General features: G+C 50.0%; 3 protein-coding genes across 7 annotated transcripts; 1 reads left to right on the forward strand and 2 right to left on the reverse strand.

Annotated features, from left to right (window-relative positions):
• Positions 1-1,255: 1,255 nt before the first annotated feature.
• Positions 1,256-3,179, reverse strand: anapc10 (anaphase promoting complex subunit 10). 4 transcript variants are annotated; one of them, XM_068307590.1, is made up of 6 exons: positions 3,038-3,177; positions 2,593-2,714; positions 2,431-2,521; positions 2,232-2,352; positions 2,100-2,150; positions 1,256-1,547 (listed from the first exon to the last, which is right to left on the reverse strand). In XM_068307590.1, the coding sequence occupies exons 1-6, from the start codon at positions 3,040-3,042 to the stop codon at positions 1,368-1,370; spliced, it is 570 nt and encodes a 189-aa protein (XP_068163691.1). In that variant the 5' UTR covers positions 3,043-3,177; the 3' UTR covers positions 1,256-1,367. The 4 variants fall into 4 exon arrangements, with proteins under 4 accessions (XP_068163691.1, XP_068163690.1, XP_068163693.1 ...); XM_068307589.1 differs by having other exon boundaries at positions 2,100-2,153; positions 3,038-3,172; XM_068307592.1 differs by having other exon boundaries at positions 1,408-1,748; positions 3,038-3,179.
• abce1 (ATP-binding cassette, sub-family E (OABP), member 1) lies at positions 2,750-9,120 on the forward strand. 2 transcript variants are annotated; one of them, XM_068307588.1, is made up of 19 exons: positions 2,750-2,774; positions 5,299-5,424; positions 5,510-5,595; positions 5,664-5,761; positions 5,963-6,080; positions 6,164-6,301; positions 6,460-6,529; positions 6,642-6,738; positions 6,811-6,900; positions 6,979-7,100; positions 7,191-7,315; positions 7,397-7,493; positions 7,591-7,650; positions 7,718-7,776; positions 7,844-7,954; positions 8,032-8,174; positions 8,254-8,376; positions 8,451-8,562; positions 8,844-9,120. In XM_068307588.1, the coding sequence occupies exons 2-19, from the start codon at positions 5,322-5,324 to the stop codon at positions 8,889-8,891; spliced, it is 1,800 nt and encodes a 599-aa protein (XP_068163689.1). In that variant the 5' UTR covers positions 2,750-2,774; positions 5,299-5,321; the 3' UTR covers positions 8,892-9,120. The 2 variants fall into 2 exon arrangements, with proteins under 2 accessions (XP_068163689.1, XP_068163688.1); XM_068307587.1 differs by lacking the exon at positions 2,750-2,774 and adding an exon at positions 3,193-3,339 and having other exon boundaries at positions 8,844-9,119.
• Positions 9,121-9,215: 95 nt separating this feature from the next.
• Positions 9,216-20,443, reverse strand: otud4 (OTU deubiquitinase 4). The gene is made up of 21 exons (XM_068307586.1): positions 19,635-20,443; positions 19,134-19,217; positions 18,970-19,020; positions 18,805-18,851; positions 18,659-18,731; positions 18,483-18,564; positions 18,222-18,384; positions 18,071-18,107; positions 17,874-17,976; positions 17,698-17,762; positions 17,472-17,572; positions 14,103-14,197; positions 13,859-14,021; positions 13,652-13,784; positions 13,478-13,552; positions 12,614-13,244; positions 11,746-12,390; positions 11,604-11,644; positions 10,589-11,147; positions 10,428-10,504; positions 9,216-10,347 (listed from the first exon to the last, which is right to left on the reverse strand). Exons 1-21 carry the CDS (start codon positions 19,764-19,766, stop codon positions 9,895-9,897), a joined length of 3,810 nt encoding a protein of 1,269 aa, XP_068163687.1. The 5' UTR covers positions 19,767-20,443; the 3' UTR covers positions 9,216-9,894.
• Between the last annotated feature and the right edge of the window lie 771 nt (positions 20,444-21,214).

The raw sequence follows: 21,214 nt of genomic DNA on the forward strand, positions 1-21,214 counted from the left end.
CTTTTGGAGGTGGGAGGAAGCCGGAGAACCCGGAGAGAACCCACGCAGACACGGGGAGAGCATGCGAACTCCGCACAGAGCGGGACTCGAACCCGGGTCCGCCGTGTTGTGAGGCGGCAGTGCTACCCACTGCGCCACCGTGCCGCCCATTTTAATTTTATACTGTTTATATTTTATAGTTCAGTATATAAGTCCTGTTAATGCTGCATGTTTCTGTTAGTGTAGTGTATGTCTTGTGGACATGACCAGCCACCTTCAGAACTGAAGAAGTCTCTTGGATGAGAGACGAAAAGTCTTCAAGAACTTTAACGTCCAGTGGATCGACTTAAACAGCTTTGGATAACCATGACCTGGATAACTGAAAATCTAGTCATGAATAAACGTAATTTTTAAAATCAAAATTATATCTCTCTATGGTATTTTTCTACCCAATCGGTCAAGGCAGACTGTCACCCTCCAGAGTCTGAGTCCTACAGTTTCTTCCTCACTGAGGGAGATTTTCTCCACTGCTGTCACTTATGCTTGTTCTTGAGGGTTCTGTTGGGTTTCTCTTTTAAAACCCTCTTGAACTGTCTGATGCGATTAAAGCTCTTTAGAAATAAAGGTTGATTGGCTGATTGAAATTGAACTAAATTACAGTTGCCAACAGCCATTATAATGACATCTGTTATTTTCCTAAACTTAGCCATAAACCTGTCCTAGCTATCATATATCATAGCTATAATGATCCATTTGCACTTTTCAGACATAACATTTTGTTCACATTAACATACACTAATAGCCTGTGTTGCTTTCATATTAGATGTTAATTTTTTGAGTCTCCACACAAGTATTTTTGGTCCAACATGGCTCTTTGAACATTTTGGGTTGCCGACTCCTGGATAAGTGTCAGTATTTAGGGTAGGGTTAGTATTTGGGTTAGGGTTTAGTATCAAGGATTAATGGTTACAGTTATGTTTTGATTTAGGATTAGGCTTTTTTTAGGATTATGGTTATACTTACATTTAGGTTTAGGGTCGGGTTAGAGCTGGGGGGTTTTTTAGGATCATGTAATAATAGAGCCGTAGCTCCTGTGATTGACTATTTTTTAGCACTGAGCTAAACTGTTTGCTATCAGACAAAATAAAAGATATGGATCAATACATATTCTATTCATATGTAAATATTCATGTTTTCGTGAACTTGGGGGGGGGGGCAATTCTCCCCACCACCAGTGAACACTGATCCAAACTGGAGCAAACAAACACATCTCACATTTCCTGTTTTCAGCCTGGCTTTAACATCAAACATCAAACTTAACAAAACTTTCATGATCATTAGAAAACGGGTTGCTGCATCGGTCTTGGTCCTGAGTTGATGGGTCCAGGTCACCTGATGGTGCGGTACATCATGAAGTCCACAGTGGTGCATCGTGGGAACTTTCCAATGGAGCTCTCCTCCACCGGTGTGTAGACTTTTATCTGCCGCATGTGTGTGTCTCTGCCGTTCTGGTGGTTGGCCAGAACCGCGATCTGGATCATGAAGGTGCTGATGGGCTCGTTGGTCCGCTACGATGCAAAGGTTCAGTTACCATCTTGCCCCGTTCCATTCCAGGACCCAACCCCAGCGGTCCCCAACCCCCAGGTCATGGACCAGAACTGGTCCGTGGGTAGTAGGTGGGTCAATCTGTACTGGTCTGTGGGTCAGTACCTGTCCGTGGGTCAGCCGGTCCGTGGGTCAGTCGATAGCCGACTGTGGGTCAGTCGATACTGGGTCACACAGAAAGATTCCAGAACTTAAATGATTTCTGTTTTCTTTCTGATCTGATTCTGAACGATGTTTTGTTTTAAATGAGTGTATTCTCTCCCTCACATCTGTCTATGAGTCACTCTTGACACTTGTCAAGATTATTGCCTCAGTCACAGGACTACTAACATAGAAGACATTACCACTAAACTGAAACTCCCAAGCTAGGAGAACGTTACGAGGATGCTGCTAATAAAGTTGATAAAAAACTGGATTCACCTTTATTATCATCTGTAGATAAAAACAGTTTAATGCTAACGATGCAAGCGATCTTTGATGAGCAGTGAGGTGACGGGTTGGAGGCGGGATCATACCTGGTTCATCAGAGAGATGTGGATCCAGCCGCTGGGCTCCACCATTTCCAGCTGCTGCAGAGAGGAAGAGGAGGATGATGCTGAGAGGAGCAGCTGATGGAGGCGAGAGCCAATGACCTACTGAGGTTTTACCCTGATCTCCTGCAGGTTATGGAAGTTATTGCCCACACGGACTGAGATTTTACTGGGGGTGTAGCTCTCGTCTGATTTGTAGTCAGCGTAGATACACAACATCTTCACAGTCGTCCTCCTCCTAGAAAAACCAGAGCACACAAGCCTGGAAAACATCCTGGAAAACTTTGGAGAGAAATTTCCATTCCCGGATCTCGACCTGAATTGGATGTTGACCAGATGGGGCTGCGAGCCGTCCGACTGCCAGTAGGTCTCCAGGTTGTCGTCCCTCAGCTGATCCACCCCGAAACCTGCAGAGGACATGACGTCAGTCGGGTTGGCGTCCCTCACACAGCAGGTGATACGCTGGTTCGGTTCCCACCGGGTTTACAGGACGATAGGGACCACACTGCCTGGGAGCCGATCTCCCGGACCGTCCCGGTCCGCTCCAGCTGCTTGGGGTCGGCGCCGGGCGGCGTCTTGCTGGGGGTGGCCATCTGTGACCTGAAGGTTAGGGAACAGATGGTGTCAGGTTCTAGTCCACACAGGTCCAAAGGGGGACCGGTATGTATGTGCGTGTGTGTGTGACTGACGTTCCAGCAGGTCTGAACTAAAGACGTTTAATTCATAATAAAATTGACAGAGGAAACTCGTTACCGGAATATTAAACATTTTTAAACTGTAATCCGGTATTAGCTGATCGATGACACACAAACATCACCAATACACCATCCGGGAATCGCTAGTTTAACGCGGCTAGCTGCTAGCAGCTAACGTTTCACCGCTATAATACAAAGTTCAAAACCGTTCACGGTGAAAAGACTCACGGCATCGCTAGGTAAAACCCTCCGGTGTGCCGTCACAGCCGCCGACGAGTCTGTCCGGTCAGAATAACGTTTAAACCCGCATCATTTCACGGCTACTTACTTCCAATCTCCCACGTTTGTCGCTTCCTATGACGTCACCGCCCGCGTCGCGTGCTGACTGCGTAGCTCCCGCCATCTTTCCAGCCGGCTTCCAGCGGAGGAACACGTTGCTGGGAGAGAGAAGTTGTCCCGGTGTGTTTGTTTTTTTCTAGTCGGTTTCCCGGTGTGTTTCCTCTGAGGCGCAGCAGCGGGAGCCGCAAGGGGTGAGTTCGCAACCCGCCGAGGGGGTTGTTGGGTCTTTATGGCGGTAAATACCCGGTAAACGAACGCTTTCGCCAGGCGAGCAGCTGTCGGTCCTGGGCCTCTGATGCTAGCCCGATGCTAACTGCTAGGTAACGGATGCTATCGTCACAACCGAGCGCGCGAGCCGTGTTTCATGCTGCTGATCGATCGGTTCGGGTGTAGAGGTGAAGCTGATCGATGCCCTGATCGTGACAGGTTTGAAACACCGCTGACGGTACCGGAAGGATGGCCCCAGATGTCAGTAACGGGGCCGCGTACCGAACCCCGTTCAGGAATTCATGGCTTCAGTATTTCCTTGGTTGTGGTTCCGAACTAATAATCACCACGTGGGGGGTTATCGAACCACAGCGAAGCTGCGGACGGTTCGGTGGGTTCGGCTGGTCGGTGACCCACCTAGTGACAGGTCATCTGAGGACGGGAGGAACCGCCGCCCGGTTCGCGCAGCGTTCGGCTCTAGGTTCGAAGCCCTCGGTGTGTGAACCGATGGGGGGTCGGAGCCTCAGACATCCGGCCGCGAGCCTCTAGCAGCATGGCAGCATTTGAATGGATCCTTTATCTCAGGGGTAACGGTTTGGTTCCGGTTCGGCCTGTTACTCTAGTAGCAGCTGCGTCATCAGCTCGAGGAATGACGTGAATTGTATGTTCGTACGGCAGTGACGTCACTGCCTGTCTCATGGTGGTGCGGGGAAAAAAACACTTCTAGGCTGATGATGAGAAGAAGATGAAGCTGGCAGAGATATTATCAAGAACTTGATGAGGGTCTGTTAGGGGGAGCCCTGGACCAGTTCCGACCAATCAGAAAAAGCAACCCAGCTAGCTAAGGTTAGAACAGCACAGCCTGACATCAGCATGCTAACCTTAGCATTGTGCTAACATGCTGATATTCATGTCAGCAAGCATTCAATTCAAATTCAATCCAAACAACTTTTAGCCCCCAAGCCGCAATTCAAAGCACATAAAGCATGATAGGTGTAAAAGTGCAAACAATGTAAACATAAAGAGTGCAAACAAACAAATAATAATAACATGAATATAAATAAAATGTTTATGTAAAGTAATAATTGAAAACCTAGTTAGTTCAGAACCATCAGCATTGATGTCTGACAGTTCTCCTTCTGATTGGTCAGTCATTGTTAAAATGTGTAAACATTACAGGGATCACTGGAATGCATTAACTCAGTTAATGGAATGCATTAACTCAGTTAATGGAATGCATTAACTCAGTTAATGGAATGCATTAACTCAGTTAATGAAATGCATTAACTCAGTTAATGCATTCCAGGACCACCCGCGAAAACGAAATTCCGAGATACAGCGACAAAGTATTTATTTCATTATTTATGGTAATTGAAATGTTTATGAATCCTCCCAATACTGACATTAAACCACCTTACATCTGTATTACATTTCCCCCCCACTCTTATCGGCTGTTTAAAGCGCTTTTAAGTGATTCTTTAATACACTGAAGTGCGCCGCGTTCAGTGAGTCTTGGAACGTAGCGCATTTCCGGATGTTGTCTGCCAATACGTACGGTACCATGTGCTACCTACTAAAAGTCCACGATGAGTTGAAGCCTGGCTTCTTGAAGCGCGAAAACGCGAGGGATTACTGTACATGTTTACATTAGTCTCCATATTACTGTGGTAACAGGAAGACCACCTTCTTTAAACTGTATTTAAACAGTTTGTGTTAACAGCTTGTTGTTTGTGTTTACAGCTGGTTGTTTATGTTCAAAGCTGGTTGTTTTTCTTTACAGCTGGTTGTTTGATAGGTTCCTTTTTAACAGTCTGATCTTGCAATTGGGGTGGCAGCATCACCCTTATCATGGGGGTACAGCAGGTGTGGCCAGGTCAGCTGACCTGTGGTGGACCTTTGTGTGTGTGGCGTTGTTACCTGGAAGTTGACCCGGTTCTGCTCAGCTCCTCAGGTGCTGGCGTCGGTCATGGCGGATAAAAACACGAGGATCGCCATCGTCAACCACGACAAATGCAAACCCAAGAAATGTCGCCAGGAGTGCAAGAAGAGCTGCCCAGTGGTGCGGATGGGTGAGTGACGCGGCAAGAACTGGAATCAGAAGCGGAACCGGACAGCACATAACTGTCATCCTCCGCTAACGCCCTGTGTTTGCAGGGAAGCTGTGCATCGAGGTGACGCCTCAGAGCAAGATCGCCTGGATCTCAGAGTCCCTGTGCATCGGCTGCGGCATCTGCATCAAGGTAACGCCCACTCTAGAGCGGCCTGCTGGCTTTGCCCACACCACCTGACCCGCCCTCTGTTGTTGTAGAAATGTCCCTTTGGAGCGCTGTCTATTGTCAACCTGCCCAGCAACCTGGAGAAGGAGACCACACACAGATACGGCGCCAACTCCTTCAAACTCCACAGGTATTGCTCCGCCCTCAAACACGCCTCTAGATCAAACACAGCCACACCCATCCAGACGATCAATAGGTCTCTAGAAATCAGATACGCCTAGAACACGCCAGAGAATCACACACCTGATGGGATGTGTAGATGGAGCTAGCTTCACGCCTCATGGCGTGTGATTGGTTGAAGCGTGGGCTGACTGTGGCAGTTGGTGTGCAGGCTGCCCATCCCCCGACCCGGAGAGGTGCTGGGTCTGGTGGGAACCAACGGCATTGGCAAATCCACAGCTCTGAAGATCCTGGCCGGAAAACTGAAGCCCAACCTGGGCAAGTACGACGTGAGTGCCCCCCCAGCCCCCAACGCCACTGTGGTTCAAGTGGGCGGTGCCGCTGATCAGCTGATCTTGTCACTCCCTAACAGAACCCCCCGGACTGGCAGGAGATCCTGACATACTTCAGAGGTTCTGAGCTGCAGAACTACTTCACCAAAATCCTCGAGGATGACCTGCGGGCCATTGTCAAGCCACAGTACGTGGACCAGATCCCCAAGACCGTCAAGGTAACAGGTCCCACACACCCATGTGGGGTAGCTGGGAGCCTGGGCCGCTTCAGGGGCAGGAGGCAAGGCCGCTAGGCGACGAGTAAAGATGGGAGAAGCCGGGGAAACTGGGGCAGGACTCGTTCAGTTCAGAGTGTAATTCTCACGTCTGCCTCCAGGGGTCAGTAGGAGCCATCCTGACCAGGAAGGACGACACAGGAACACAAGACCTGGTGTGTCAGCAGCTTGGTACGCACGCACACACACATAAACACAAAGACCAGATTTTGTTGGCTTGCTTCCTAACTGTCTACGTGTGTATTGTGATTGGCTGGTTTGTATCCACCTTGTTGCCGGGTAGATTTGACCCATCTGCGGGACCGAAATGTAGAGGACCTGTCCGGAGGAGAGCTGCAGAGGTTCGCCTGCGCAGTCGTCTGCATCCAGAAGGCGGACATGTAAGGAGATGATGGTGATGATGATGACGATGATGATGACAATTGTCATCATGATGATCTTCTCCGCTGCAGCTTCATGTTCGACGAGCCGTCCAGCTACCTGGACGTGAAGCAGAGGCTGAAGGCGGCAATCACCGTCCGGTCGCTCATTACGCCAGACAGGTAAGCCTCCGGGTAGTGCTGCGTGATTGGACGGCAGGCAGGGCAGAACACGTGTGTGTTGATGGCGTTCTGTTGCAGGTACATCATAGTGGTGGAGCACGACCTGAGCGTGCTGGACTATTTGTCTGACTTCATCTGCTGCCTGTACGGCGTGCCCAGCGCCTACGGGGTAGTTACCATGCCCTTCAGCGTCCGTGAGGGTAAACCAAACATACCCCTGCACTTGTTTTGTGGGTCTGGAGCAGATCGAAAACCCACCCGGGTCCATCCTTCTTCTTCTCTGGTTTCAGGCATCAACATCTTCCTGGACGGCTACGTCCCCACGGAGAACCTTAGGTTCCGTGAGACCTCGCTGGTCTTCAAGGTGGCGGAGACAGCCAATGAGGAGGAGGTGAAGAGGCTTCGGCACTACCAGGTGTGTTGGCGTTTCCACGGCAACCTGCTCCAGTTCTCTGTTAACTCGGGAGCTTGCTGATGCTGCTGCTCTGTCATTCAGTATCCGGGAATGAAGAAGACGATGGGCGAGTTCACGCTGGAGATCAACGGCGGCGAGTTCACAGACTCGGAGATCATGGTGATGCTTGGAGAGAACGGTAGGATGCCGCTGCGTCATGTGACATCACCTGACGCCACCCCTGCATCAGGTGACATCCCGACCGGCACGCTGACGTCATGTGTTCCCGTCCACAGGCACAGGGAAGACCACCTTCATCAGGATGTTGGCAGGAGGACTCAGATCTGACGGTGGAGGTGAGTACCTGCCCGGATCCGGTCCCAGTCTAGACCTGGACCCACACTGATCTGGATTCTTTTGCAGGCGAGGTTCCCATCCTGAACGTCAGTTACAAGCCTCAGACCATCAGCCCTAAGTTTAAGGTGCGTTCACGGACCAGCCGGGAGCCTAGAGCCCCGCCGTCAAGCTGATGTCATGGTTTCTCTGTAGGGCAGCGTGCGAGCTCTGCTGCACGAGAAGATCCACGACGCCTACACCCATCCACAGTTCATCACTGACGTCATGAAGCCGATGCAGATCGAAAGCATCATCGACCAGGACGTAAGAACCGCTCGCCAGCGAGATACCTGCTGATGGGGGCGCAGCCTGGCCTCACGTGTTCCCCCCTCCACCCTCAGGTGCAGAACCTATCCGGCGGTGAGCTGCAGAGGGTCGCCCTCACGCTGTGTCTCGGCAAACCAGCGGACGTCTACCTGATCGACGAGCCCTCTGCCTACCTGGACTCTGAGCAGAGGTTGATGGCTGCCAGGGTCGTCAAGAGGTCAACACACTTCCTGTTCCTGCCCCATCCCTCTCCTCCGTCTCTAGCTCCTCCCTCTGACGCTGGTGTTTCCACACAGGTACATCCTCCACGCCAAGAAGACGGCGTTCGTGGTGGAGCACGACTTCATCATGGCCACTTACCTGGCTGACAGAGTCATCGTGTTTGACGGTATTCCCTCTAAACGCACCGCCGCCAACACGTAAGAGCCCCCCCCCACAGACGCATCCAGAGCACCACCCAAATGCCGCCTTGACTTCTGACCTCTATGTCCAGCCCCCAGGGTCTGCTGCCCGGGATGAACCGGTTCCTGGCGCTGCTGGGGATCACCTTCAGACGGGACCCGAACAACTACCGGCCGCGGATCAACAAACTCAACTCAATCAAGGTGCGAGCCCTAATTATAGCGGCTAAGGCAGCTTAGCATGCTGCTAGCATGCTAACTTGTTAGCATTCAGAAGACGCCACCAGGAAGTAATAATTACTGATGATAACACATCAGAGAAGCTAAAAGTAGAACCCTTGAACTGGAATGGTTCATTGACCTCTACTGGTCGTTGGTGGTATTACGGTTTAAAGCAGCTTACTGTTTTTACCAATAACTGTCGTTAACTTACCAATAAAGTTGTGTTCAAAGAGATGCTGACTCACCCTTTCCTCCTCCTCCAGGACACGGAGCAGAAGAAGAGCGGAAACTACTTCTTCCTGGACGAGTAGGACAACTTCATGCAGGGGGTTGCGTTTGGGAGTGTTTACATACGCTCTGCCGGGCTGCGTTCAGCAAACAGCAGATTCGTTAAGGTCAAGAGGAAGAACACCCATCGATCGCGTCCGGGCTGCGTTTGCGTTCAGCAGCCGCCATGTTGTCACGTGTTCCAAATCAAAGTCCATCGCGTCACGCCAGCGGGCTGCGATCAGAAGCCACGCATTCGCAGCAAATAAACTGTTGTCATCTGATCAAACGCCTCCATTGTTTTTGATTGATTTTACAAGTCAATGCGACTCTGAGCGTCACAGAAAATAGACACGGCGACGACAACAGGATCCAAACTCAAGTTTATTTATTCAACCTTATAGAAACAACAAGAGCCGCTTCCTTTACAGCAGCATTTCCTCAACTCAGGAAAATGTGAGCGGAGGCAAGGCACCAAACAGGAAGTGAGTAACCAAAGCCATTCAGCGCATTTAAATAAAGCTTCAGATTCAGCAGCCCCTTGTTCAAACTACGCTTTAGTTTCACTTCGTTTCAGAAACCATTTTGTTTAACCTGAACCCACAGCCAGGAGGAGGTGAGCTAGCCTAGCCTAGCCCAGCCCTTAAAACAAAAATGGCTGAAGTCATTGTGGCAGGAGAATTTTTTCACTCAGTTAGCTACTTCCTCCTGTTTTTTTGTTCTTATGCTAAGCTAACCAGCAGCAGCTTCTAGTTTACCACAGAGATGGAAGAATTTTTTGAACATTATGAAAAAATAAAAATTTACCCAAAAGATAAACTTTAAGGAAAAACAAAACTGCAGAACAAAGTCACCAATCACAACTCAGTAAACCTCTGTCCAGACAAAAAGTCGCCTCGTTATGTTTATGTTCCTCCTGATGTTTACATCCACAACAACAGGACGCTGCACCATGCTAACGACAAGCTAGCTAACAACTTCGGCGAGGAGAACCTCAGAACAGTAGTGTCTCGTGTCCACCAATCAGAACGCTGACGAGGCAGAGAACTAGTACCCCCGCTCATGGCCCCGCCCCCTGTAGGAGGAGCTATACTGGATGTAGCTATACCCTGTCCCCATGTCGCCTGCGTACCTCCTCCTGTATGCCCCCCTGCCTGGATCGTAGCTACTCCTTCCCCGACTGGCTCCTCTGTAGATCCTCCGTGACCCTCGGGGGTTTAAGGTTGTTGGTTTGAATCCCGCCTGCTCATCCCAGTCGTCCTCGGTGCTGCATCCGACTGACAGACACTCTGCCACGTTGGACGGGGAGTCCCCCTGACCGGGCTCAGGCGCTCCCGGCGGGGTGTAAGGCGTCAGGTTCTGGTGGCCATGGTAACCGTGGGCGGAGCCGTCAGTGGCCGTCTTTGTGATGTCATACGATGACAGAGAGCCTGGGATGCTGCTTGGCTTCATTGTTGTCATGGAGACGGGGGCATCCTTCACACCAGGGTTTGAAACCAGCTAAAAGAGACACGTTGCTACGGTTACTACCGTTGCTACAGTTACCATCCCAGTACGATGTGAGGTGGTGAATTCCGTACAATGGGGGTGTTGTTGAGGGGTGGGTCCACCAGCAGCACCCCTCCAGTCAGACTCCCTTCCTGCTCTTCCTTGAGGGCTGATGGGAAAAAACCTGACATGAAACAATGATCTCACAGGGTTAAACGTTTCGTCTACAACCGTCTAGAATCGTCCTACATACCAGAACCAGGAGCTCCTGACTGTCCGTTAGCATTAACTGAGCTAGCAGCAGGAGGACCGGGGGCTCGGCGGGGACCGGATCCAGGTGGCGTGTCCCCACTGGCATGCTGGGGGGGCTCCGGCCCCCCATGGCCGACCTGGGCCTCCTCGCGGGTCGAGCGGTACCACACCGGGATGGTGGACAGGTACTGGGGGCGGTAGGCCTGGGGGACTGGGTATGGGGTCGGGTACCCAATTGAGAAGCTGGCATTGGTGGGTGGGGGAATATGATGCTGTTGCCATGGCAACAGGGGGCATGCCAGCCTATGAGATAGCGGTTCAAAGACGGGGTATCCAGCCTGGCTTAAGAGGTCAGCAGACTGTGGGGGGTCAGTGGATGTGGTCTGGTGGTTGTACTGAGAGTAGTGGGGGTGTGGCTCCTCATGCCTGGTGGGCGGGGTGGATGATGGGTAATGGGGAGAGGGGGAGGGGGAGGGAGAGTGTTGCCTTGGGTGCATGGTGTGGGCCTGCTGGAGGGGCAGGAGGTACATGTAAGGTGGGAACATGGGCATGGAGTAGGCCTGGAGAGAGAGAGCAGTGATGAGCAGTGATGTCCCTGAACACCAGTTCACAAAGCACGACTCGGCATTCTGGGAGACGGGCGAGAGACAGTTTACATGTTTCACTGCTGGGGGCCAACAGGCTACACAAAAACCAGTCTCACCTGTTCTAGCAATGCTAATCTGGAAGCTAGCAGACACACACTTCCTGTTCAGGAAGCTGGAGGAAAGCAGACAGCAGCTGTGATGATCACATGTTCAACGTCATCCAATCAGGTGCTAGATCTCCATCAGCTTAAGATGCTGACGGGTCTCGATCAGGCTGTCTGTTACACAGCTGATGCTGATTGGCTCCAATCACATTCATTCTCTGCTTTGATTGGTCTATTCATGTTGAATTACTTTATATTACTAATACTACTAGTAGCATTACTAGTCCTGCTAGCATTAGCATTAGTCCCACCCCAGCAGCCTCACCTTGACTCCCAGGTTGAAGAACCACCTCAGGACGTTGGGATCTGCAGGGGAGGAACCAGAACCAGGAAATTAATGTTTCTGCTTTCAGGCACCAACTGAAAGTGACCCCAGGAGGTGCGGGGCCCCCCAGTTGAACTCTCACCTCTGGGGAGGTCTCCTCCTCCTTCGCTTGAGGACAGAGTTGGAGTGGGGGCCATGTGGCCCTTCTCCCCCAGAGGGAAGCCCGGGTACAGGGGGTCCAGGTAAAGCTGGGACAGCTGCTGCATGGGGAAGGCCCCCGTGAGGGTCTGGGGGTGGAATGGGTGTACAGACGCCATGTGGGGGTGCTGAGGAGGGGGCGGGTAGTGCGACTGCTGGGAGTGGGCCGGAGGGCTGGTCTGAGTCTTGATGTGATGAATGTGAGACAGCCGGGCCTCTATCGGACCCTGGGGGCCAGGGGCCGCCTCAGACTCGGACTGAGATAGGTGGGGCATGGAGGCCGTCTGGTTCTGGGGTTCAGACGCCTCCCCAGTGTGGGACGGGGACCGGACCTGATGGTGGTGTCGGTCAGTGGGCAACAAAGAGTGGCTTTGGTTCTCCCCCGGGGGTGAGGGGGCCCGGGTCTGGGACACAGAGATCTCACTCTGATCAGGGCTCAGAGAACCCAGGGGTGGAACTTCGGGCAGAACCTGGGGGGAAACCTGGGGCGGAGCTTGGGACTGAACCTGGGGGGGAACCTGGGGAAGGGAGGCAGGGCTTGGGGAGGTTTGAGGTGCAGTTAGAGTGACTCCAACATCCTTCACAGAATCTGTAAAACAGCAGAGATGAAGAGTAAAAAATCATTGTTACACCTGTATCCATGACAACAGCTAGCGAGCTTACAATGGACTCATTAGCTCAATCACCGGGCTAACATTGATGTTATTTACAGTGAATTTAAAGGAGATCAATAATAACTAATAGTAAATAATGTATAACAATAACAAATAATTATTAATATTTAATAAAAGATAATGATTGCAGTTTCTTACTTGGGGTTTTGGTGGGATCCTTGTTCAAATGAGCAGCAGGACGGCTATGGGGGGAAGAGGAGGAGGAAGGTGACAACAAGGGAGGACTGGGTGAGTGGGACACGGGGGAGACCGGCAGGGAAGAACGGGGGAGGGAGGAGGAAGAGAAGTAACCTTGCACCGCACCAGGTGGGGGGGCCACGGGAGCAATGAAAGTGGGAGGGGGCAGAGAAGCAGAAGGGGGAGACGAGGAGGAGGAGGAAGTGGTGGGAGGACGAGAGGAAAACGAAGGAGGAGACGGGATTCTTGATAGAGAGGAGAAGGGGTGTAAGGATGAAGAGTGGGTGTTGAGAACTGGGGGTGAGGAAGCAGCAGGGAGAACAGGGGTGAGAAAGACAGTGGTGGAGGACGGGGCAGGGGGAGGAGCGGTCGCAGTGGCGGGAGGAGTAGTGGACGTGGCTCCAACGGCTAAAGCATAAGAAGGTGCGTTTCTTTTTTGAGCTCGGGCAACAGGCCCAGGTGGGAGGCTGGATGCCACGGTGGCGGTCATCTTTACGGCAGGTGGATTGCCGGGCGGGGGAGGGCTGGTGGACGCAGGGGGGGGTTCCCCAGCACACGGCAGCAACGCGCCGACGTCATCCAGCGGACTCCTCTACAAAGGAAAGACGTTAGCGTGGCTCCATGGCAACAAACAAACAAGTAAACAAACAGCTGTGGCTTCAGCTGTTGATGCTAATCACACACACGCTAAATGCTAAAAGGTATCTTCATCAGCTGACAAGGACGTTACTGGCTAACTATGGCTAAGTTAACATCAACCATGTGATCAGTGGCATAACGATGACATCATCATGCTAATGTTAGCAGTCCCAGACAGCAACGCACCGGCTTGTTTCTCTGCAATCTTTTCTTCTCTCCTCCTTTCTTCCTCCCCCCGTCGCCCTGTGGCACCGGCCCCCGCTGAGAGGAAGGAAGAGTCAGAACACAGTGAGAGCTGATTGGAGAGCGGTCCAACAAATGAACACCTTACAGGTGAGGCGAGGCTCCGCCTAGACTCACCTCGAGGGCGGGGAAGCTGAGCTCGTCCGTCAGCTGCATGTCCACCACTTCCACCTTCTGCTCCTCCTCCTGTTTGGTCAAATCCTGCTTCTCTGTCGGATGGAGGGCGGGACTTCCCACGCTCGCCGGCTTCCTGTTGGAACACATCTGACCTGTTGGATTTGCAGGTCAGACGCTTCATGCTCCAATCAGAACACAAACACTGACCTGCTGGCTCTCAGCCCGCCCTGCTCCTCCACAGGGGCCTGTGGGGGCCAAGGGGGCTGCTTCTGGCCACGCCCACTTGTGCCTAGCGCCATCGTCCCAGAAAGAGAGGAAGATGCTGGGAGGTGCCGCCCCTTGCCCCGCCCTTTACCCCTGTCCTCCCAGTCTGAGGGGGAGAGGAAAGCTCCTGTCACTGTGTGTGTGTGTGTGTGTGTGTGTGTGTGTGTGTGTGTGTGTGTGTGTGTACCTCCATGACCGTTGCTGAGTCTCCTGTCTCTGCTGACCACAGTGCTCCAGCTGTTGTCATCACTGAGGGGGCGGAGACTCCACAGAGGGACCTGTCTGCACACAAACAACAGCACCAGTTCACACAGGACCAGGAAACCACCACTATTTGGCGGATGGATACAACGTCAGTTGAGACAGGATCCTGTTCTTTCCCACATGTTGGTGAATGGATATAACATTAGTGAGACCGGATCTCGTTCTCTTTGGTGAGTAAAGATGTAGTTCGTTGTTCTTGGACTTTTGTGTTTCTTTTCATTCTTCGTCATTGTTTGCATAACATATACAATTAAGGTAATACCTCGCATATTCGCAATTTAAGATGCAAGGCTTCATTAAATCGCGGATTTAGGTAGTCACTTGATACCATACATGCCTGCTATTGGCTGACAACATCAGTGTGCGATCCATCTCACAGTTCCTCCCGAGACTTTTCTTTTTAAAAAAAAGTGTTTTAAACAGTCCAAGAATTTTGGAAAAGGTAACACAGATATAAGGTGGTTTAAAAGGATCCTATTATGAAAATCACATTTTTCAGGTCTCTACATATACATAGTGGTCCTCCCCAACCCGACCAACTCCTTGAATCTGGTAAACAAACGCTTCCTGCATCAATAGATATTTGGAGTTTTAGGAATTCATGGCCAGGACCGAATCAAAACGATCGGATTTTGCTAGAATGGCCGTTTGTGACATAATTTAAGTCATAGACTGCACTCTGTGATTGACGATATTGATTGGTTGACATGCCCAGGTGTGGCAATCCCCAAAGGGGGAGTTCATTCAGGCTACGGTAGCATTGTGTGGTAATGTGCTAGCTCAGAGCTACACACTGACAAGCTGTTGAACTCAGTTAGCATTTGGCTAACTAGGTACAGGTCCACTTCAGTTGTGTGAGTGTATGTGTGTTTGTGTGTGTGCCTGTGTGAGGTTCGTGATCAGGCTCCCGTAGCGGTGTGTGTTAACGACCTGGATCAGAGCTACACAGTGAAAGTTCCTCATAAGCTGTTGAATTCAGCTAGCATTTGGCTAACTAGTTAGCAGTCAGTGTGTGTGTGTGTCGGCCCGAGGCCAACATCACATCGAAAACATAACCAGTTACACAGGACAATTGTCTTTTTTGGTGAATGAAAGCAGCTTTAGCTCTTCTAAGTGATCGAAAAGCTGCGTGTATACACACACACACACACGAGAAAAACTTGGTCTTAATGGTAAAATCCCATGTTTCATTAGTTTGCCTTAGCTTAGCTCCCTTGTTATCCACAAGCTCTCACTGTCCATGACGATTTTCAGAAAACACTGTAATTATATCACCAGCCGGTCTGATCATGTTTACACAATGAACCATGAGTCTTTTTTCAGCAAAGACTGAGGAAGCACGTCCACGCTTAGCGCCGAAAAATCAACCGTTAAATCATGAAAAACAACAGTGCAAAACACGAGAAGAATTAGAGCAAAATATGCAGCGGGGAAGTTACTGAAAGTTAAAAAAGTTGCAGACAATGGCGATCGATCCATCTGTAATGCCGGCGCGTTCGAGTGGCCAAGTAAACAAACACACGTGAACGCGCGGGGGAGGGCAGTGTTGATTGGGCAGCTCAGAGGGGGGAGGGAGATAGGGAAGGCTCTGAGAGGGAGGGGGTGGAGAGAGGGAGCTGAGAGCTACGGCCCATCAACACAGACTTTCAGAGCGGAAGAGAACTTATCGATATTCAATGAAAGATATTGAGGACCACGGATCACTCTGAGGCAAGACATTTCAAATACAGTGTAGTTGGACATCTGGCAGCTGAATGACATGAATTTAAAAAAGCATTATATGGGACCTTTAATGTCAGTATGGGGAGGGTTCATAAACGTTTAAATTACCGTCAATAATAAAATAGTTTACTGCTATACTGCAGAATTTCGTTTTTCACGGGCGGTCCTGGCATGGATTAAAGCGAATAACAAGGGATTACTGCATACCAGTGGTGGGCGGTGAGGGCCAGAAAGGCCTTCTCTGCTGGTCTAACATAACCAGAGATTGTGATAAAATTTATGATGAAAATTAATTCTATTTTAATACATTTTCCTTAAATAAATATATTCAAATGTATATATAAATATATAATTCTACATTTGGATATAATATGACATAGGACAACACTCGGTAAGTGTTCCATTTGTAGATTAGAGGGGTTTTATCCAATCAGAATTCAGCTAGCTTGTGTTGCCAGGTTGAATGAAATCTGCCCAGGACCTTTAGAATCTAGAATGCAGGTCTCCCTGCACTGTGAGTGAACGGGAACATATAGTTAACAGAGTTGGCAACGCTAAGGCCTTGTAGCTGGCCTCACGTTCACCTGATATTTACGTGTCTTGTGATTGGATACTCACTCTGTGAAGGCGACGCTATGCAGATGCTATGCAGACGCACATTTGAAGAGAAACTAGCGAGACGAGGGTGCGATCCCTGAAGGAGCTAACCTGTTCTAACTAACCTGAACCAGCTAACCAGAACTACCTAACCTGTTCTAGCTAACGGAGTGTTCATGAGGAAAGAAAGGAGAATGGCTTTTGTGTTTAAATAAGCCGTTTGAAGGGTTGTTTCAGCGAGTACAAACATTTCATTTATCTAAGTTTTCTTATTTAATGTTCTTGCAATTTAATTTCATTTATATCAAATCAATTATAATGAAATAAAATGACAAATGTACTAAAAATGAAAAAATATTTTGTTCTTCTGCAATGTGTGCAAGTAATGTGGTGCACTTGCACAGCAGTGTGATTGTAGTGGAAATACACAGAGACTTGTGTCCCTGCTGGAAAATAGCCCGTTTTAGACATGATAGAGGTAGTGTGTTAGTGTATGTCTGTATTTCGTTTCTGTAGCTGTGGTGTCATAAATGATGCGGTCATTTCAGTCGGTTTGTTCTGTGATGTATTGTGTGACGTCTATTAAAGGTGTGGCCTCGTGGTTCTTCTGTGCAAGTGACAATAAAAAGAGTGGGGCTGACGCCGGTTTTTGTCTCATTTGAGAGAAGTTATAAACGTCTCAGTCCTGACCGTTACATTGGTGGCACCGGTGGGGGCTGCTCACAGCATTATGGGTTGTATTTATGCAAGTTTGACTAAGGACAGCATCACTGAAGGCCTAGGTATGAAATGCAAGGCCCACCACTGCTGCATACACAGGTAAAGTCTGTATGTCTTTTGGCTGATAAATATATATTGTTTTTTTCATAATTTAGGGGGTTTGATGCGTTTTCAGGAGTCCCAACAGATTAAAATGATTTTAGTTATTTTAAATGTTAAGTGTATCTCAGGATCTACTTTATTGATCTCTAACCTCTTTCCCAGCTCTTCTATGTAAACGCTGACTAGACCATTATTGGGGGGCACTTCCTTCACAGTTGCATTGTAGCTCTTCCCACTTCCGTCGAGACAGACCTATAGGTGACAACATAAACACACACACTCACACATTACATGATGCGTTTAGGAAACCAGTGATGCGTTTAGGAAACCGGTGGTGCATTTAGGAAACCGGTGATGACAGTCAGCACATCACGCACCTTACAGCGGTCGCCGGGGCTGTACTGCATCCCAGCAGCGATGCAATAATCCATCTTCTGTTGGGCTGCAGGGACAAACATCAGAGTGTCAGTGTGATGTCATTGATCTGCAAGAGCATGATGTCATCGATTGGATAGGCATCAGGCACCGCCCTGATCGATTGGCCCTCTGATACCTCTCTTGGTCCTGAGCCACATGTCGTACTCTATGTTCCTGAAGAGAGTCGGGTTCAGTGAACGCCTCACCCTCTCAGGCAGGTACCGGCCACGCCCACGGCCCTGGCAGACACAGACACACACAGTAAAAGATTCAGGTAATTCTGCTGTCATGATGCACGAAACAAGTGTGTGTGTTTGTGTTTGTGTGTGTTACCCTGGTGTATCTGGACGTTGTGGTTTCACTCTCGATCCTGCGTCACAAAGCGAGAACACATTTGACTTGGATTAAACGGAGTCCTGAAAACAGAATTACAGAGCGGCCGGCGCTCCGGTTGCTGAAGCTCCGCCTCTGGGTGGCGTCTCACCAGAGCGGTTCGTTGGCGTCGGCATCCGACTCGTCGCTGCTGCCGCAGGCGGCCATGTTGTCGTCAATAGGAAGGTCGGAGGGCCTGCCAGTGCGCTGACACACTCCCAGCAGGCTCTGGTTGATATGAAACACCCGCTGGTACAGCAGCTCGTACAGGACGGCTGCCACACAGGAAACAGCAGCGTTCACACACACACGTCTGGCCCCACCCCAGCGCTTCCGCCCCCGTCTGGAGGTGGGGCTGCTAGTCGGTACTCACACTGGCAGAGAGCGGCGCTCTCCAGGCGGCAGATGGGGTAAACGCTGTCGTAGTGATTCCCGTTCAGGAAACACAGCAGCACCTGAGGAGACATGCCCCCAAGGGTCAGCGGGTGGCAGCAGCGAGCGACCGATCAGCCTATCAATACTCTGATCATCAGACCCACACCTCCTCACCTTCTCCTTGAAGTTGTTTCCTGTGATGTTCACGGCTGGTTTTCCAGGTTCCTGGAAGATCAGGAAATCCCTCCTGGAAGAAAGGGGCGGGGTCAACACCTGCACCTAAAGATGTGGCTGCCTGACGGATGTCTGCGGGTTCCTACCTGTACATGACGGCCAGCGCATTAATCTCCACCTCCCCCACCCATTGCTGAAAAATAAGTGGTGGACACACGTTAGTGTTAGCATTAGCGGGGAGTAAACCAAATGCTCCAGAGGGTGGTGGGCGTAGCCCCAGGGGTGGGCGTGGCCCTGTCATCTGCTTGCACCTGCGGGTCCTGCAGCTTGTCCACGTATTCGGTGAAGTCGCCTTCCACGAACTGGACAGAGAGGTTCTGAGTCTTAAACACACTTTAACACAAAATAAGTTTGTTTGTTTGACATCACAAACAAACATCAGGAAACAAAAATCAGACGGCTGGACCGTTCCTACCGCCTCGTACTGCTCTCGGTTCCTTCTCAGGAATGCCACACATTTGGCCCGAACCACCGTGTGAAGACTTTGGCAGTGTAGCACCTGGAAGGGGTCAAAGGTCAACGACAACAGATGTTAAAGGTAACACAACAACATGCAGAACAGGCTGAACTGGACAAAACAGTTTGGTGTGACGTCATCGCGACGGCTGGCACGGCGTAACAATAAGTGAACTGCAGTCTAATTAGGTTTTAATCATGTCAACAGTATGAGACGTCACGTGATGTGTACACGCACTTTCCACAGGTCGGACAGGTATATTTGATCATTTCCTACCGTCCTGAACACAGCATCACACAAAACACTTTTAACTTAACAAAGGTTAACAAATCTGATTTAACTGTTTATCTGCTACACAAACCGACAGCTAACTTCTACACGGGTAACATTAGCCACTTGCTAACCCACCCCAGTTGTCACCGGCGCTGGGAGCAAGCTACAAACTTCCCGCTAGCTTACCTGTTCGGCGACGACCCGGAACAGGCACGACCCGTCTTTGGCAACCCTCTTCCGATGCAAACCGATGGACTTCAGGTAGTCGTCCATGAGTCTCTCTGCCCCTCTCTCCTCCGGGCTGCCACCGCCGTCCATGCTAGCTGGAAGCTAGCTGGTAAACAAACTGCGCGTCTGAGCGTCCTGACTGCTAACGGTTAAATCTACAAGTTTTAAATGTCACCAGGACGGAAGTTAAAGTTGTTCCTGTGCGACCGGATGAGTGTCAAAGAACATAAAGGTGGTTTAGAGATTCGTTTTCCTTGAAATTGAATCCCAGAGGAGGCGCTCCTAGTTGTCCGAAAGTGAAACTAATGCAGGTAACTTCAGCTAGCTGTTAGCAGTCAAGCTAAAATTAAAACGCGCCCCTTCTTCCTCTCCGACGGAAAGTTAGACACGCGCATCGCAGCACTTCCTGTTTCTAATTAGGATAAATATTAGTATTTTTTTTCTTATAATAATCATGTTTACCAGCTAGACAATATCAAACATTGGTACGGAATAGAAAACGCTGTCTTAATAGAAAATAAATGCAAAGGCGAAACAACTTCCTGCCAAGGTTTTCAAAATAAAACCCTGTTTGTGATGAATGATGCACGGATCCCGGCACTGGCTATAAAAATAAAATCCTTCACGTCTTTTAAGACGATAAAACCCTAATTCCGCGCAAGACGCATTTGAAGAGGAGCTTCAGGAACACGTCGGTTTATTTCCTGTGTTTTACCGTGAACGCTCCACTGTCCGCTGCGGGGGAACCCCAAGAGATCACGCGCCACGTGGGGGATGAAAGGGCAAAACAGTGCGACACTCCCACTGGGCTGCATCAAGCTACCGGAAATGAGGACATCGTGGAGGAGTAAATTAAAACGTGGGTTGATCTCCGCGGCTGTGTTCGGTTGGTCTCACCTCAAATGAGAATTTGCTGCTTTCTTTAATTTGTATAAAACTCCTTTTGGAAATTATAATGTCTTTGAGCACTTCTCCATACTTACAAAAATTTTCCTGTGATTTTGTAAGATTCCTGTAATTCTTGTGTTTTTCTTTTATTTGAATGGTAGGAACATTTCTCCCGGACAATAATAAAATTATCAGAAACCACCTGCAGTAACGTCACTGTAGCACTGGAACCCGTCTGAGATCAGCAGCAAACACGACCCCTGCAGGCGTGTCCACAACCTCCTCATACATTAATGATTGGTTCCACTCCTGAATCACTGAGTCCTTCCTCCTCTCCTCTCCTCTCCTCTCCTCTCCTCTCCTCTCCTCTCCTCTCCTCTACTCTACTCTACTCTACTCTACTCTACTCTACTCTACTCTACTCTACTCTACTCTACTCTACTCTACTCTACTCTACTCTACTCTACTCTACTCTCCTCTCCTCTCCTCTGCTCCTGACGCCTCCCTGTTTCCAGCTCCGTTGTGGTTCCTCCTTCTCTTCCTGTCACACACAGCAGTTATTGATCTCCAGGCCTGGAGCGGTGGTGTGTGTGTGTGTGTGTGTGTGTGTGTGTGTGTGTGTGTGTGTGTGTGTGTGTGTGTGTGTGTGT

This window comes from Antennarius striatus, chromosome 23, assembly GCF_040054535.1.
Source record: "Antennarius striatus isolate MH-2024 chromosome 23, ASM4005453v1, whole genome shotgun sequence".
NCBI classification, from domain to species: domain Eukaryota; kingdom Metazoa; phylum Chordata; class Actinopteri; order Lophiiformes; family Antennariidae; genus Antennarius; species Antennarius striatus.